At 36.5% G+C, this 18,235-nt stretch overlaps 1 protein-coding gene across 1 annotated transcript in view; it reads left to right on the top strand.

Moving 5' to 3' along the window:
* Positions 1-18,003, top strand: part of AP3S1 (adaptor related protein complex 3 subunit sigma 1) — a 30,946-nt gene extending 12,943 nt beyond the window's left edge. The window contains exons 4-6 of the mRNA XM_042829508.1: positions 660-731; positions 8,244-8,351; positions 16,719-18,003. Coding sequence (XP_042685442.1) covers positions 660-731; positions 8,244-8,351; positions 16,719-16,847 — 309 coding nt within the window. The 3' untranslated portion in view covers positions 16,848-18,003. The remainder of the gene's footprint in view (positions 1-659; positions 732-8,243; positions 8,352-16,718) is intronic.
* The last annotated feature ends 232 nt before the right edge of the window (positions 18,004-18,235 follow it).

Here is an 18,235-nt window from a genome sequence, read left to right as displayed (position 1 = left end):
GATAATAAAAGAACCTCCTCTCCCTCCTATGAATTGGAGCGAGACATGGCTACATATATATTAATGTATATAGCAAGTGGTGCCCAGGCAATTGCTTACCAACCCCTGACCAATGTCCAGCTTGCCTACTGAACAGCAGAAGAGAAAAAAATCATCCCTCCCTCTTCAGAATGCCTTCCAGTTGATTTCATGTAGTATGAAATATCCGTTCAGCCAGTGTAAGCCAGCTGTCCTAATTCTGTTCTTTCTCAGCTCCTTGAGCTATTTGCTGAGAAGATCCCTGGCTTAACAGGCAACTGTAAACATTGGTACCTCATCAGTGTTGCTTTTCTCCTCGAACCAAAATGTAGTATTGTACCAGATACTCTAAAGAAAGTGTTTCCATGCCAGCTGAAACTAAGACACCAAGATGCAGTTATTGTCAAATTTGTGTCTTCTAGCAGAGTTACAACATACACTGACTTTGCATACAATTTTTCCACTGGTGCACAAACAACGTTCTGTTAACAGGGATAACCACCTAATTTCTGTGGATGTTTTTAATGTTTTTAAGTCTATGCAATGTTTATTTGGCATATTTGCTTTCGTAGAACCTTAGAGATAACAACTACTGAGTTTCTGTTAGAGCTTGACCTCTGACCTTTTTTTTTCTTCTTCAGGTATTTGTGGAAACACTAGACAAATGTTTCGAAAATGTCTGTGAGCTGGATTTAATTTTCCATGTAGACAAGGTACAGTGATGAGTTCTTGTGATATTTCTTGCCAAGTAACATGTTTGATTCAACTGATACTCAGTATTAAAATATGCAGTGATGCTGCTTTTATAGTGAAGTCTAGACAGATTCTACAAAGAGGTTATTTTTAAAACTTGAAAGCTGTATGGAGCTTACTTTTCTAAGTTAAAATGTATTTAGGAGCCTTGTGTGGCATTGTTACACACATGATGTTGCAGCTGTGAATATTGTTTTTACTTCTCAAAGTTGGACTTAGAGGATTTGTTCTGGTTTGTTTTTGTTTAGATGTTATATTATTCAGAACTGAACGTGTCTTAGGAGTTTTTCTGTTATGTCTGGTAGTTGCCTTTCAAATGCTGTGTTTTTTTAACTTAAAATCTGTGGATCTTCTTCTGCTAAATCTCAAACAGACATTATGTCCTTTGTTAAGCATTTAAAAACAAACATTTTTTGAGTACTTCCAGCTATCAGGAATGTACCTTATTTGTTAAGCTAGTTTTGAGAAAACTTACAGTAGTTTTTATGACTTTGTCATCTCTTGATACAAGTAATACTTAAAATTTGAGAAATGAATAAATAATTATTACTTCAGTTACCTTTTGTGCCTACCATTGCTTTCCCTGACTGTGAACACCTTTTTGCTTCAGTGGGAAGACATGAAAGGAAAATAAGACAAATATCACTAAAATTGGTCTAAAAATATTAACAACTATCTGAAATTACTCTCTGAAACCGACTAAATTTGTTTCCAAATAATGGAATTATTTGTTGAAGAAGTAGTTACACCTTGACCAGACACTGAAATGCAAATCATCTTGAGTAGGTGTTTGAACTAGCTTGTGACAAGTCGTTAGGATTTTCAGCCTGGCTGGAATGCTTTGGTTGCTTCCAAAACGATATATTTAAGTTCAAAGAAACTCTTAAAATGAATGGTTTGTATATTAGCTTCCGAGCTTAAGGGACCCAAATCATACAATACAGTCATGGCAAGGAGTTTGATCTTTAGCTTTAGCTGCAAAATACAAGGGCTGCTCTGAAAGTGATGTCTCCTGTGTTATTTTGTTGGCCTATGACATCAGAGATGGATGTTGGTGGTACGGCAGCAGAAGGTGAACCTTCACATCAGTATTTGTTACATGTTGTTGCTGTGTGACAGGTGACAGTAGAGGGGCAATCTGACAGAGTAGTGACTGACATGGAAGTGTTACCATGTATGAAGTGAAGGTGTGGAACTGAATTACTTCATGTGGAAAAAATGGCACCCAACTGACATTGACTGGTGTTTGCTGAACATTTATGAAGACCAAACAGTGGATGTGAGCACAGTGAGGCAGTGGGCATTGTGTTTTAACAGTGAAAACTGTTGGAGGAAAGACAAGCCACACTGCAGACAGCCATGCACGTGAAATGAAGAGCATCTCAATCAGCTCATCCATGTAAATCAGCTGATTATGACCAGAGAACTGCGCACTGAGCTTCAGCTCAATTGGCTTCAGTGCATGCGAAACAATGTTGGCAGTGTTAGAATATCACAGAATCAGTGGCACATAGGTTTCACAAGTGCTCACACAGGCCAGTTTGGAGGGCCTTTGAGCAGCCTGGTCTAGTGGGAGACCTGCCTATAACAGGAAGGTTGGAACTACGTGATCTTTAAGGTCCTTTCCAACCCAAACCATTCTGTGATTCTGTGATTCTGAATGTGGTGAGCAGGAAGGAGACAAACAATTGTCTTTCTCTCACATTAGCAGATAGAAGTAAGTATAAAATTAAGAAAACTACATATTTTTCATGATTTATTATTAAACTATGGAGCTCCATTGTCACATTTTTGTCAGGGTTACCTTAGTATTACATAGTACCACGGTACTATGAATAGATTCAAAGGTGGTTGGAGTTATTACTCAAAGATAAATATGACATGAGCTATGCAGTACAATAGCACTACAACAAACAGCAATCTGTTTTCAGAAATTCCTAAATTGGAGATATTTAGAAGCAGAATGTATCAGGATACATAGTTCTAAGATTTTTTTAAAGGTGTCAACTGATGGATGCTTAGAGCTGGGTAATGAGCTGTATAGATTTTGTTTCGGATTAATAACGTTTTTTAAGCATCCTTGAGCAAAAGTAAAATTTTTTTGTTTCATTTTTTTTTTAAACTGATATCTTGGAATAGTAAATATTACAATGAACATATTCTGTAATGCTGAACACCAGATAAGCAACACTGAACTCATCTGTTCAGCCATAATTCATGGTACTTTGATAGAGTACTTTCTGAGCACATCATGATAATAAAGGAAAAGCATGAAAGCTAAATGAAATAAGTTGTTTCTTTATGGCTGTGAAGAATGAGGAAGGTATTGCCTTGATCATAGAAATACAAGTCTTTATCTGCGTACTGGTCTGCTGTGGAAAAAAAATTACATCCCTGCTCTTTTGTCTGCCTGTGATGATAATAGTTTATTCAGACAAACATTACCAACTTGATTATGAGCTTTTTCGTGTATGTGAGAAAGAGAGAGCCTATAGTCTTAATTATTCTTCTAATGGCAGTATGTACGAAAGGCTGGGTGTTAACGCCAGTCATACAAGTATATTGCTGTTCCTGGGCTAAGCGAGGGTCCTCAGTGATGTCTAGTGTCTCTTTCAGACTAAGTAAGTGGTGATGGAAAATGTGAACATTAATGGAATTGTTTTCTAAAACTTCTGGAAATTTGTTTGGATGCTTGTATATCTGCCAGTGTTATGGAAAGTATTTACTGTGTTGAGAAATAATGTTGGTATGTGATCTGTCCTTTAAGACTGATGCTGATGTGAAACTACTTTATTCAGAGATTCAAATAATTTATCTTTTTTAATTGGTTACCACTGTATCTTATGTTATTCTGTGTTAAAAAATGCATAGCTGATTTTTGAAAAGTTTTCTGAAATACTGTGCTATATTACCTTTTACAAACTCTTGAGATTGTGTTGTGGTGAATGTGTGAGTATCAGGAAATGATGAAAAAATTTCATTTCTTTTTTTTTTATTTCTATTATTTTTGAATAAAAATGTCATTTCAATTTCTATTGTGATACACACAGAGCTGAAATGTGCACTTACTCTGGGCACCTTGAACAGCTGCTACCTTGAGCTGATGTTACCTGGGCCTCTTAGTGACTTCTCTTGAGCATTACCTCTGCATCTTCTAGCAGGCTGTTGAAAATAAAATCTGAGTTTTTAAAGTGTTTTTAAAGTGCTTTTCGTATTGTAGAATTCAGTGCCTCATAACTAATACTGAAGGTTACTTGTGGTACAATTAATTTTAGGCAAATGTTAGGCATCTGCCTAACATTTAAATTGTCTGTAATTCCCTGCATCTAACTTCTTCCAGAAATTTGAATTTGTTCCTGGCTCTCCAGCATTTGTTTGTACTAATGAAACTGTTTCCACATCATGTAGTAGCATGCCTGTGCCATAAAATCATAGGATAATTCCAATATGGATGTCAGGAGCAGGCTGCTGTCTGGACCTGCTGCCAGCAGGGTCAGCCCTGGAGTAAGACCAGACCACTAAGGCAGGAGGGAGCCTGCACAGCCCTGGGCAGCCTGTGTCCCCAGACTCCTCCACTCCTGGGGAAAGGTTTCCCCGTGTCAGCCCCTTGCCTTCCTGTTGTGTCCCACTGAGAAGGGCTCAGTCCAGCTGCTCACAAACCCTGCGAGAGCACTGGTGTGCTGCTGGGTGCTCCCAGCTCTGGTCCCCCAGCATCTTTGCACACTTTGACTATTCTATCTTGGTAGCCCTGTGCTGAATTGGCTCCAGTTCATTAATGCCTTTCTTGCATTAGTTAGTTCCTGAACTGTACACAGTGTTTTAAATATAGTCTAGTACATTTGTTTATTTACTGTGTCAGTGCTGTAGAGGGAAAAAACGATCTTTTTTATTAGTGGTGTTGACAAGGCTATAATAGCTTACCCTTGTATTTTATAAGTAGCCACCAAAACTGACATGAGGGAATTACACTTATTCTTAAGTGCACCTTTTAATCTACTTACGGTGAACTAGATAACACTGCTTATTCTATTCAGTCATTTTGGAGTAGATTGGAAACGCGGTTCAGTCTGTTGTATCAGAGTTCCAGTATGTTGCATCAGTATGTTAGAAAGAAATTACCTGATAGACTTTTTTGGGGGGAAGGTGAAAGTATCACTCGTTTTTAAATATTATTTTAAGATGGAAATGAACAATCTGAAAAGACCAAGAGCTGCTCTTTTATATGCTCCTGTTCTCTTCTGTTAGGGCTCCATGGCTTGTTCTGTGAAGTTCTCTGCTGGCTAGAGGACAGTAAGAAGGAACTTTAATTGCCTTAAAACTCTGTTCTACAACATCTTTAGTTAGACTGCTTTCAAGTGGGTTGTCTGTATGTCCACCACCAAGAGCCCAGATGTGGTGCTGTCGGAATGGGGTCTGTGATAATGGTTGTTGTTAACTTGTTGGTGTTCTGTGTCAGAAGAAATGGGAATTGATTGAAAGACCGGTTTCTTTTAAAATTAATTATTTCGAATACATTGTAACTTCCATTAGTAATTTATAAAATCATTCTTTGCAAGTTGATAGCCAAATGCAAACTCACAAGGCTGTGTGCATGCATTGCAGATGCTAACTCTTGTTTGTTAAGGGCTGCAAGCCTTTTTCTTCTGTAATGAGTGAAAGTAAGTTTTTAGTAAAAGGAAGTAAATGTTGGTAACACCTTTCAGTGCATTTGGATTGTCACCATGGAGTGTATTAATGTTAGATTACCATGTTTATACTGTGATGTTAGAAAGCTTTACAATTAACTTCATCACAAGACAGAAGAATTATTTTGCATCACTTTCATATTATGTCCAACCTTTTGGCTTGCTTGGGCCATGTGACATACATATGTAATGTGTATGTCCAAAAGTAATGCCTCATATTTATTTCACTGGAAACGACAACAGATACAAAGAGCACAATAACAGTTTGATAGAGCAGGTTTTCTGCTACAGAACGGTTTTTTAGCAAAGTCACCACCATTAGCTATGCATTTTTGCCACTGACAAAAGAGAGCCTGTATGCCTCTCCTGCTTGTGAAAATCTATACCAGTGGAAGTGACTCACTGTCACTGTCACCACTGCTGAAATGCACCATGCAGTTGTTCACCCATTGCTGAATGCTGATGGGTGCCATTTTTTTCTGCATGGAGAGATTCATTTCCACACCTTTGCTTCATACGCACTTCCATGTCAGACAGCGTTTTGTCAGACTGCCCTTCTGCTGCCATCTCTTACATAGCAACAACATGGAATGGAATACCGGTGGGAATGTTCAGTCTCTGCTAACATACCATCAGCATCCACTTCTGACATCGTGGGCCAACATAATAAAACAAGAGGTGTCACTTCCAGAAGACCCTCATTAAATATTCAATCTAGTTGATGCATACCCAGGAGGGGAATAAACTCTTCAAAAGGGCTGACAACAGCAGGACTAGGGGAAATGGATCCAAGTTGAAGGAGGGAAGATTTAGGTTGGATGTTAGGGGGAAGTTCTATACAAGGAGAGTGGTTAGGCCCTGGAACGGGCTGCCCAGGGAGGTTGTGGATGCCCCGTCCTTGGATGTGTTTAAGGCCAGGTTTGATGGGGTCCTGGGCAACCTGATCTGAATGTGTGTGTTTGGTGGCCCTGCTAGGCAGGGGGGTTGGAACTACATGATCCTTGAGGTCCCTTCCAACACGGGTGATTCTGTGATTCTGTGATAGAAGTAACAAAATTTGTTTTCTTTAATTTTTTTTTTTTTTTAAATTGAAACATAAAAAAGAGAGCAGCAAAAAAACCCCAGATAAATAGTAGGATATTTGACCTTGTTTTTGTGAAACGAATGTGTCAGGTTGGTTTGATGGCAGTGGTTGCAATTCTTAGTCGGTTCTCAAGATGTTAAGTAGAGTTTTGGTAATAATTTGCTCTTTCTATACTTTGTCCTTCAAAATAGTTGTTTGCAAATGTATATAGCGTCAAAAGCAATGATTTGAATAAAGTGTGATAGGGAAGTGAGGGATATTTCTCTCTGGAAAGAGAGGTCTTATAAAAGTTTGGTAAGGAGACATGATCACATTTTAGATTGCAACTCTATATCTGAAAATTCACGAGTAATATCTGCACACTGATGTTGGGCTGGTGTGGAGGAGCTGGGCTTCCAGGTGGGGCTGAGCTGTGCACTGATGTCACAGGGCTGGGGACCAGCTGCATTGGAGCTGTGCATTGGGCTATATGGGGCCCACAGGCTGCAGGTTGGATGTGCCTGATTGAAGGATTTACTTCTGTCCTTGATCTACAGGGAAATTGCAAGAATATTTTGAGTAATAGCAGAATTATGCTTTGAAGTATCATAGCGTACAATTTTTTTATTTCATAAAAGTAATCATGTGTACCCTATGCGTCTTCAGGATTATAGTGGGCTTGCAAAATTTTACATTATGTATTTGGTGAAGAGTTTTGGTAAAAAGTGTGTAGAAGCATGCATTTGAAAAAAAAGAAAAAGTTGTCAGGTCTGCAAATACAGACACTGACTCAGAGGATTGTGAACCAAAGCTCACATTCTGAAACCAGAGTTACAGGCAAAAAGAATTTTAAACTCACCAATTTCATTAACATCATTGTTAGGCTCACTCAATCTTTCAGTTTCAATCCTGACTATCTGTCCTGGTCCTAGATGCTGAAGTCTTCATGTCTGTGGTCAATGGAACAGAGATTGTTTAGTCTGGAGAAGAGGAGGCTCAAGGGAGACCTTATCACTCTCTACAACTCCTTGACAGGAGGTTGTGGTGAGGTGGGGGGCAGCTTCTTCTCCTGTGTAACTGCTGATAGGATGAGAAGGAACGACCTGAAGTTGTGCCGGGGAGGTTTGGGTTGGATGTTAGGAAAAATCTCTGAACAGGGACATGGCTTAGTGGGAAATACCAGTGGTAGGCGGACAGTTGGACTGGATGATCTTGGAGGTCTTTTCCAGCTTTGGTGATTCTATGATTCTGCGATTTCCTATGTTCAGATGTATTACCTCTGCTTCCAAGCCTACCCTTGGTAACTGTGAGTGAATGTCATTATGCCTCTCATCCTTCACAGATTTACAGAACTGTTTCTGAGAAATTTGTTAATATTCTAGAGCTTGCTTCTTTGCTTTACTACTGACAATAAGTACAACTCTTGTTCTAATATCCTTGGGTAGAAAGCATACTAAAAGAAAGATGAAGGACAAAGTTCATTTGGCTGGCATTGATAGGCAAAGTGGTATAGCTGTTGAGATTTGTGATGAAAGAACTATGAGCAAAAAGCATATTGAGGTTGTGAACAGCATGTTATAAGCTTCGTGCCCAGATTGTTTCAAAGAATGTGCTAAGATTAATTGACTGATGGAATGTAGGTGCTCTTGGATTGATGAATTTAGACATCATCTGTCCAGCTGTGTATAGGATGTTTTAGAATTTTCTTATGGTCTTCTTTTTAGGTCCATAATATATTGGCTGAAATGGTTATGGGTGGAATGGTTCTGGAGACCAACATGAATGAAATTGTCACTCAGATTGATGCTCAGAATAAACTGGAAAAATCTGAGGTAAGAATGAAGCAGTGCTGTGTAGTGTCTAAACTAAAAACATGATTGTAGTAAATGCATGCTGTATAAAACTGCTTATCCTTCAAGCTGCTTGCTTATAAATAGAGAAAATTCACAATCTGTCATTAAGTTAGTATACTGTAGCTTTTCTGCATATGCAGTAATTGCTTAGAGGAGTTGCTGCTTAGATTTTGCTCTGTGTATCTAGTAGCAGAACATGTTGTTGCTATTGAGATACACCTGTAGTTCTGTGAGTTTCTCTTGCAGAAAGCATTTTATTTCCAGAGTATTTACTGTGTTGGAAATCACTAATCATTACAACAAATAAATTTATATGAAGATCTGAAGTGTGTAGATAACATATTCCTGTCTACTAGTATGCTTCTATCTGCTGAAATAAATGGCAGTATATTAAATGCACAAAAATACTGCAACGTAAAATAATAAATTGGACTTGATAGAAATTACAACCCAGTTGTAGGCACTTTAAATTAAATATGAATTCTGTCCTGTTGGTAATATGAACATTTGTTGTTAGTTGAGCGGACTCCAGAGAGAAGATGAAATTTGCTGTGTGTACATACTAGTCTGAGAAGGGACAGTTGTGTAACTTGAGGGAATCCCTTTCCTCTTGTCAAGTAGAAAAGATGCACACTTGTGGAGCAGATGACAAGATGTACTTGTAATTCCATGTTAAACTTTGCAGCTTGTGAATCTGGATATTAAAATGCTTGCCTTTTATACTGTTGAATTTGTGTTTAGGAGAGAAATCTAGAATGAGAAGGGATTTCAGAATTATTTTAGCTATGTGACTAAATGCTACTTTTTAAAAACATTATCAGGCTTGTCATGTTAGCTAAAATATCAACAGTATATCTTAGCTAAGGCTATGAATGATTCTTACTGATCAGAGTAGTTCTACAAAAGAACATATAATCTGATTTTCAGAGCTTATTTTTCAAATTTGAAAGCAAACTTCTGCTTAAATTGGAGACTCTTTCTAAATCTGAGGTCAGCTGAATGGATTGAAGAATCACAGGTGGCATAAATATGAACTACATGACATTTGAGAGGAAGACACAGAACTTTCTAGTTTTGATTTACGAACCAGAAGAGAAGTTAATTTGTCAGACTTTTTTTTTTTTTTTTTTTTTTGTGGTACAATGTATACTGTTCTCCTAATTCTAGAATCTCACATTGCATCATCTTGAGTCTTTTGGTACACTAAGTTGTCTGTTTTACTTCCAAGCTATTTCCAAGAACAGAGCAACGCTTTGTAAAAAGCTGTGCATGATATGACATTGTGCCTGGCAGCATATGTTGAGAAAGACTGCATTACAGATTTTGAAGATGTCCAATACATTCATTTTAACATCTGCAAACTTAGAATGACTTGTTGATTACATGGAAATCTAGTAAATTATTGCTATGTTTGAGTAATCTCTGAATACATTTATCTTTATTTTTTTGATGGAAGACTAACATGGTATCCCAAAAGCTGAACTTAATAAGCAGCTGTGTTCTACCATGTGTTAATGCACATACAAGTTTCAACTAAAAGTGTTTAATTGAAGTGTTTTTCCTTAATTATATTTATTCTGTTACCAAACTGTCTGGAGAGTAGTCTCTCACTAGGCCCTGAAATGCATTTACAATGTTTTATGTTTTCCATTACCCACCAGTAAGTCATTCTTTCTTTTAAGGTACTTAGGAAGAAAATTAGGCCATAGAAGATTTAAAAAAAAGCCAGTACAAAACAAAACACAAAGCCTAGAAGTCATAGTATGTGCAGGGCAAATAGCAACTTACTCTTTTATGTTCAGCAGTGAATTATAGAAGGCAAAGAAGCAGCAGTGATAAACAGAAACACTTGGTGACTGGAATAGAGTCAGTCCTGCTCACCAGAAATTCATTTTTTTAACTCAGTGACTGTTTCTTCTCAAATGTAGCAGTTACTGTAATACTGTGATACTTCACAATACCTGATAAATAGTTCCATTAATCATTTGTTGCATGAATCTCATCAGAAATTATCTGGTTGCTATTTCTTTTCCTTTTGCCTTTTTGATCAAGACTGTAAATCTTTCAACATGTCTTTCCTGAACATGTCCTTCCAACAGAGTATCAAATTCAGCTTGTGTAAATAAAAAGTGGTAATAACTCATTAATAATATTTCTAATGCTTGACACAAAGAAATCAAAACTAGCAGATCCTTTTAGTTTTATTTCTTCAAAAAGAATAAAACATTTTTTAAAAGTCAGATTTTTTCGTTTATTTCGTCCATAGTTCATAGGACTGCCACCTATGCCACAGCACTCACACGTTACTCTATTCAGCTTCTTCGACCTCACTTGTGGTTCTTGCATCCATAAAATAGCTGTGTAAAGATTGATTGCCTTCGTGTTTGTAGCCCAAAGAGATGAATGCTATACAATTGTAAGTGAGCTCCATTTACAGAAATATTCTAAATTTCATAGTGTACCCACCCAACTTTCCATAGTAAAGCCATTTGACATTTGATTAGTTTTACGTTGGGTTTCAAAAGAGACTGTCAATTGGAGCTTAGCAAAGGAGTTAAATCATGTTTATTTAATTTACAAATATTTGTAAATATTATCAGCTCAAAGGATTTCTTGATCCTTTCAGCAGAGATTATTTGTTTAAATTACTGTGATGGCATCCATACCTTTGATTTCTCATTCAGCTCCTAATGTTGTGGGGATGAGCTATGAAGGAAATTGCTTTTTTATTCTGAGAAATGTTGTCTTTACTACATTTCCTTACCTTAAAGTGTTAGTGTTTGTCTGTGAATGGATTTCTGGTCAAGTCTTCTAAAGCCGACTGATCATTGTGATTAAGAGGGGGAATTTTTGGGAGAGGGATCTTTGGGATTTTATCCAGTGCCTCTGAACTTACTGTAGGTAAATCTGTGCTACCTTTTCTCTATTTGGAGTGTTCAACTATGTGTGATTTAGACTTTTAAGTTGGACCTCATTTTTTTCCGAACATCCTGATCTTTTCTAGCTCTTTCATTCTTCTCTCTTACAGACCTTTATCTTTCAGTCTCCCAGACAGGACAGGTAGACAAAGGTATTGCTGACTTTGAGAAAAAATGTACTTTTAACAAAAAGGGAAAGCAAAATGATGTCAAAGGCAATAAATCATGTAGGCCAGACTCAAAAATTATGTGTAAAAATACCCATACTAGTCTATGTAGCCTACTTTTTGTGCTAGTTTCTTCTTGTAGCTCCCTCATCTTTTTATTGGCTATAGTGTATTTTACTAGCTTTCCGTTGACATCATATTTTTTATTTTATTTCTCTTGCTGCATTTTAGAATTTAACTTTTCTTTGTATCATTGTTTAAGAAACAAGGAAACATGAACTTGCATGAATTTTTAAAAAAGCTGCAAAACTGATCTGAATAGAAATTGAATACAAGGATAGCAAAACACAGTGTGACGATACAATCAAAATACCCTTCTGATAGGAAAATCTAAACTGGGAAGGAAGAATTCTCCTCCAAATAAAAGCAAACAACCGGCTTTCAAAGAGAAATTAAGTGTTAGAGTAAATTTCAGGTAAACCAAACTTGAAAAGAAAACTTGCCAATCCAGTTTTATACATGTGAAATGAAATCATCAGTCTGATTTGTAAAGACGATGAAGAAATACCAAGATTCTTCTGTGAATCCTTAAGTGTGTCAAATGTAAAATGAAAAAGGTGGTTGCCATGTGCAGAACTTCAGATGTACATTTGCTGCCCTTATCATCTGAATGGCCAGATTTTGCTTTAAGGTATCTTGGTACCCCTGGTCACTGAATACAACAGGGAAAGGAGGAGAAAAACGTATGTTTGAAGTTCAGTTTTGGTTGTTGTCCCCCTTGTCATTTGCTGTTGAAAACGTTTAGTTCAGCTCAATGGTTTGAATGTCAGTCAACATTAGTGGCACTATTTCAAAATTCATTTCCATTCATTTTAAGTATCTATGTATTTGAACTTCAGGTAGTTTAAATATCTGGAGCTTATGCAGACAAAGTTTATTTAATTTATAAATAACTTTGTTCTTGGATTTTACATGATCTTTCCAGGAAAAGCCTTTAAGACTTAGTAAATATACTTCTGTAATTGCTTTTAGTAGCAGTAAATTATAAAGCGTTAGCCAAAACCATTTTTGGGTAGTATGAAACTTTTAACCTAAATTTGGAGTATGTTACAGCACATGAAAATCAAAGAAGTTACCTTCTTCTGCCTAACATGTCAACACCTGAAACGTATAATCCATGTGTCATTGTAGTGGTAGGGAGCTTGATTTCAGGTTTTATTTTATTTATTTATTTGTGTGTTCTGTGTTCTGCTCACACATGTTCTGTTTTTATTTTTGGGTCTGGCAATGAAAAATAAACAAACAAAAGAAAATCATTCCCATCCATTATTCTTTGTGATTCAAGTGCTTAAAATTTCTAAGAGTACGTCCTTAAGTCTTCTTATCTGTTTGGCCTCATTTTGATATTCCTTCAGACTTCATTTTGTTTTTTCTCTAATTATGTTCATTTATTTAACCTCATAAGCAGAGGACATAATCATTCCTTTATATTATGCATTGCATCCTTTCATTCTTTCATAATCTTGCTGCTTTGAAGTCATACTTGTTCCAGAAAGAAGCACCAGTATGAAACACTAGCAGCAGAGAGGTCCTTGTACCTGCAGCATACCTCAGAAAAGGATGGCTTATTTTGCAAAGCTTTAGCCTGCATTATTTTGTTTTCCAGTAGGTTGTATATTTCTAAATGCTTATTCTAGTGATAGCTAGCTCTGTTTGGGGTGAAGTCTGAATTGGTTTTTTTTTTTTCAATGTACATAAGAAATAAATCTGTGATATACAGTGCTTTTCCCAGTTTGATTTTTTTATTTTATTTTTTATTTTTTATTTTAGTGAAACAGTGTTTCTGGGTTTACTTTCATGTAGTGCTACTAGTGGGGCATTATAAGAAAAAATGATGATAACAATAAAGAAAATTAATACCCATAACAATAAATAATGACCTAGGCAAACTAGCAACATTTAATATTTCTCACTTTATGTACTAGGACTGTTAGAACAAGACTTGTTATTAAATGTTTCTATTCCAATCTTTAAAATAGCATTATTTTGCATTTATGACATTGTTCTTTTGCTCTAAAAGTGTATAACCATGTTCACAAGCATTTTTTTTTTTGCAGTAACTAAAATAATAATATACAGTATTTCAAGATTCAAGTACAACCTTTGATAAGAAAGGAATTTGAGAATACAGAGCAGCTATGGCAGAAATCTGGTGTATTGGCTATTTGTAATACCAGCTTTATGCAATTTGTACTGTATTTCTGAAATTTCATTAACGTGTCATCAGAAGTTTCATTTTCACTTGCTCAAGTCATTTGCTTGCTGTGACAGACAATCCATCATTCACTGCATGATAAAAGCGTGTGTGTTTTGATTTCTTGTTCAAAGTGAAACAGTTTTTCTTTGCACCTCACCAAGATACCTGCTGAATTATTTCGTAATAAAGGCAGTTGAAACATGTCCAATGCAATGTCACAGAGGTGGCCCTTTTAATCAGGTACCTCTATAAAGCTGCTCAAAACCACAATGGTCTGAAAATCTCTCTGTAGAATCTTTGTGTTTCTAAAATATTTCACTTTCAGTAAAGGATAAATAAATGAAAGGACTACATAAATGCAGATGTAATCATGTTTGGGATAATGTATTAGTTATCCAGTTCTGACGTTTAAGTACTAATCAGTATACTCAGTTTTGTTAGATATTTTTTACAAATTCTTGCTCTCAGAAATACCGTGTGTTATCCTTCATAGAGTTGACATGAATTTTGATGAACAGCATTGTGCTGTGCGTATTTATACACACTGAACGACTTAATATAGACAATAACAGGAGAAAAGACTGCCACTGTGGGTAACTAAGGTCTATAAGAAAATCTCCACTGCAGTATATGGCAGTGAAGGACAATCTTGCTTTCCAAAAAAAGGTGTGATCTGAAATTCGTAGTACTTTTGTTAGGGATCTCTGTTGATCCCCATCCAAAATGATCCTAAAGAAATGTGACTGTTGGAAGTCTGAGGGGGAGAAAGAGCAGTGGTCATGTCAATTGTGGTGTCCTGAATAATTCTCAATTGTGTCTCCATTGTATCCTATGCCATTGGGGCGGGAGGCAGGGACTGTAAGTCTGTGTAAAGAGGATAGCTGCAGGTAGGTAAAAGTGATGACCAGTTGTACTAAAACTTTTATTTGTTCATTAAGAGTAATTAACTTTCATTAAGTAAGGGTAAAGACTTTCCATCCTAGTCACTTAGAAGACATCTCTCTCGAATTGCCAGCCATGCCTGTTTGTGTGGACCATGCCCATAACTTAATGATATTTTTCTGGTTTCTCACTGTTTCAGTTACAGATTGTATAATTCATTGCTTTCGTTACTACTTTATTATTATTTTCATCTCCTCTATGGAAAACAGTTTACATTGCCCCATTTTTGTTTCTCCTCAAAGATGTGTTCTAATGCTGTTTCTTTAAGACATGGCAGATTAAAGGTTACAGATTTTGGAGACTTGCATTTCCTAATACTGCTAGTGTTAGGTCCGTAGCTGCCCCTTCATGAAGGGATTGAAACTGAAAGCTTTGAATTACATGACCTGAACACTTGGTGATACGAACGGAAACTGAGGAAAAAGAGGCTTTAAAAATATTTCCTTGCACTTTTGCAGATGTAGTTAGCCATACAGCTGGAAACTGATCATTGGGATTATGTGAGGGACCAAGTGAGAGCAAACTATTTGGTTATAAGAGATTTAAGATTTCCTGAGCTTTCTCCTCTACCTCCTCATCTTTTTCCCAACGTAGGCACATCTGATATGGGTTTGGCAGGGTGTGTATGCAGCAGGTGACTTGTGGCTTTCTGGTCTGTGTTCCTGGTACTGAGAATCCTCCTGTGACTGACACCTAGGGATTTATAAGACTCCAGCTTTTCCACATGGTATAAGTGTTTTAGTTCGAAGTCAGAAACTTTAAAATTGATTTTAGTTTAACCCTGGGTTTTATTTTTGAAGGGACAAGGAGATAGCATACGTATCTGCAGCTGAACTGTAGGTAGGGTTTATAGTGGAAACCTAATGTTGATTTGACCTCACATTCACTTCTTTATTAAGAGAGTAGTAAAAGGGAAGAAGTATTTATGCACAGTCTTCAGTGTTGTTATCTCAGGAGTGTATGAGGTGCCTGTCACCTTTTGTGTAGCTGTGGAGGTGGGCACCAAAGAACTGGAACTTACTCCACAGTTTCCTTACACCCTTGTAATTACAATGAATTTCAGTGAAGAATTTGAATCTGGAAAGGTTATACACTGAGCAGTAGTTACCTACAAACATTATTTAATAATTAAAGGTAGAGATAGAAAACTTTTCCAGAAGTTTTTCTCCTTTTGAAGTGCCATATTTATTCCTCAGAATTACTTTGTGTCCAAGTGCACTGATTTCTTCAGTCCTTGACACTCTTAAGTCAAATCAAATTTAAAGAAAGACCATCAGTTTACGTTTAGTCTTTCTTAACCAGTTCTTGACATGTTGCTTAGATTCTTGTAGATTGCTCCTTTTTTTACAAGGCCTGCAAGATGCTACAGTGTACAACTGTAGTGGTTCTGAAGATCATTTTTATGGTTCTGTGGTTGTGAATATTTTTAAGCCTGCTTGTAAAGACCAAAATAAAAATATAAAAAAGAATTATTATTAACAATAAATATATTAAATTTATTAGTAATAATAAAAATAAAATCTGTATCACCTAAAAACAAAGATTTTATCCTTTTCATTTCAGGCCAAGCCACCTTGAATTACCTCATATTCATATGCTTGTAGATAAGTAATTTGGTTTAACTGACACTGGGTAACTTGTAACTTTGAGGTTACACGTACTGAGCCTGAAGCCAGCATTAGTCAACTGTGATCAGTGTGAACTCTTAGTATAGATGAGAAACAAAGATAGTACACTGGGCTTTAAGTGTCTCAAGATTGTATCTTCAATAACCTATGCATTACACACAGGTGGATAAGCCTCCTGTTCCTCCCTGCATACATTTCCATCAAGTTGACAGTATATGTTTTACCATAAAAGAAGAAATGTGTGAACTGTTTTCTCTTTCTGGATTAATATATCCAAATAACCCATTTCATTCCAAACACAATTACCATGTGGTCTTTCTAATTGTGTAAAACCATGGAAATACTTGAGAACATCAGTTGTCTGTGTGTATTGCTATTGAATGCTCTTGTATCTAGCTTTTCCTGACTTATGTTTTTCCTCACTTTGTACACAGGCTGGTTTAGCAGGAGCTCCAGCCCGGGCTGTTTCAGCTGTAAAGAATATGAATCTGCCAGAGATCCCAAGAAATATTAATATTGGTGACATCAGTATAAAAGTGCCAAACCTGCCCACTTTTAAATAACATGGCTACTCCAGGTAAAACCAAGGGAAAATGTAATAGACGTTTACCACATACTTGTTTACTAAATAAATGATATGTCTGACTTTTAGTATTTGAGTAAAACTCAAGGTACTGTATAAACATTATTGGAAAAATCAATGTGTGGGGTTGAACATTGCTTTTGTCTTGTTTGTGAAATTAAAGGAAATGGGTAGTTCCTGTGTGATTTCTGAGCTACATTCCTATGCCCTTGTAAGGCATATCACTGTGTTTTGGCTGCTGCAGTATTTTGGGGAAGTATGACCTATAATGCTGAGTTTTTTGTATATTCAATAAGGTCTATAAGTAGTGCATTCTTTTACCACTTCTGTTGTTTGTCATGATTATTTAAGTGTGAATATTGCATGAAAACATCAAACTCATTTAAATAAAATCATAGCAAACTGGTCTTCTAAATATGTGTTTGTCTAAAATCTACTCTTCGCAATAAATCACTTCTACTTCCTATTCATTAAGACAGTTCACTATACATAAATGCTGTTGTAGCAAACATTAATGCTGTATTTCAGTCTTCGAGGGAATTACAGTAGAGTATTGTATTGAGTGCGTTGGCTCTTTACATTTCTCACAAAATCTGTTCTTTATTATTCTGAAGGAAATACTGCCCTTACTGAAGGTTTTCTGACTTCTGTTTACATAGAAATGTTGAGAATATACTTACACAATCTGATAGATTTCACCTCATGGTCTGACTTTATTCTCAGAGAAGAGGGGACCCAAATGGATGCCTGCAGTTGCTTGTGTGTGTTGTGGGAAGTACAGAATGGGTTGAGATCATTGGGCAGCTCAGAACTGAAAATGTAAATGTGTCAAGTAATGTAATAAAGAAAAAGACTCTAGAAGAATGTTAAAAAAGTTACTTTAAAGGGCCTCTGTGCCTGATGAAGTTCATAGTTCTTAACATCAAGAATTAAATGTAAGAGTTATTTACCATTGTCATGACCTTGGAAAATCTTAAGTACTATCACTTTTGTGTAAGTTGCTCAGCTCTTAAACTCTTCTGTGAATTGAAAAGGTAAATAAAGGTAGTGATTGATTTTTATAGTCATGCTCTTAAGCTCTGTGTGATGTACAAAAATGCTCAAATGAATAATAAAAATATCATTGGGATATTTAAGAGTTCCTGTAAAGTTTCTTCTCCAAAACACATATGCAATTGTAAGCTTATATGAAAATGCAATAATATTGCATTAAGTACAAGGTATTTCAGGACTGGTCTGATAGGCCCTGTGTTACTTTAGAATCACCTCACTTACCTGCTGGTCGTGCTCTTTTTAATGCACTCCTGGGTACCATTGGCCTTCTTGGCCACAAGGGTGCACTGCTGGCTCATGGTCTTCCCGTTGTCC

This window comes from Centrocercus urophasianus, unplaced genomic scaffold (assembly GCF_019232065.1).
Source record: "Centrocercus urophasianus isolate 14NV4802_14NV808 unplaced genomic scaffold, USGS_Curo_1.0 seq_31, whole genome shotgun sequence".
Taxonomy (NCBI): domain Eukaryota; kingdom Metazoa; phylum Chordata; class Aves; order Galliformes; family Phasianidae; genus Centrocercus; species Centrocercus urophasianus.
This window is presented reverse-complemented; position numbering and strand designations above follow the sequence as displayed.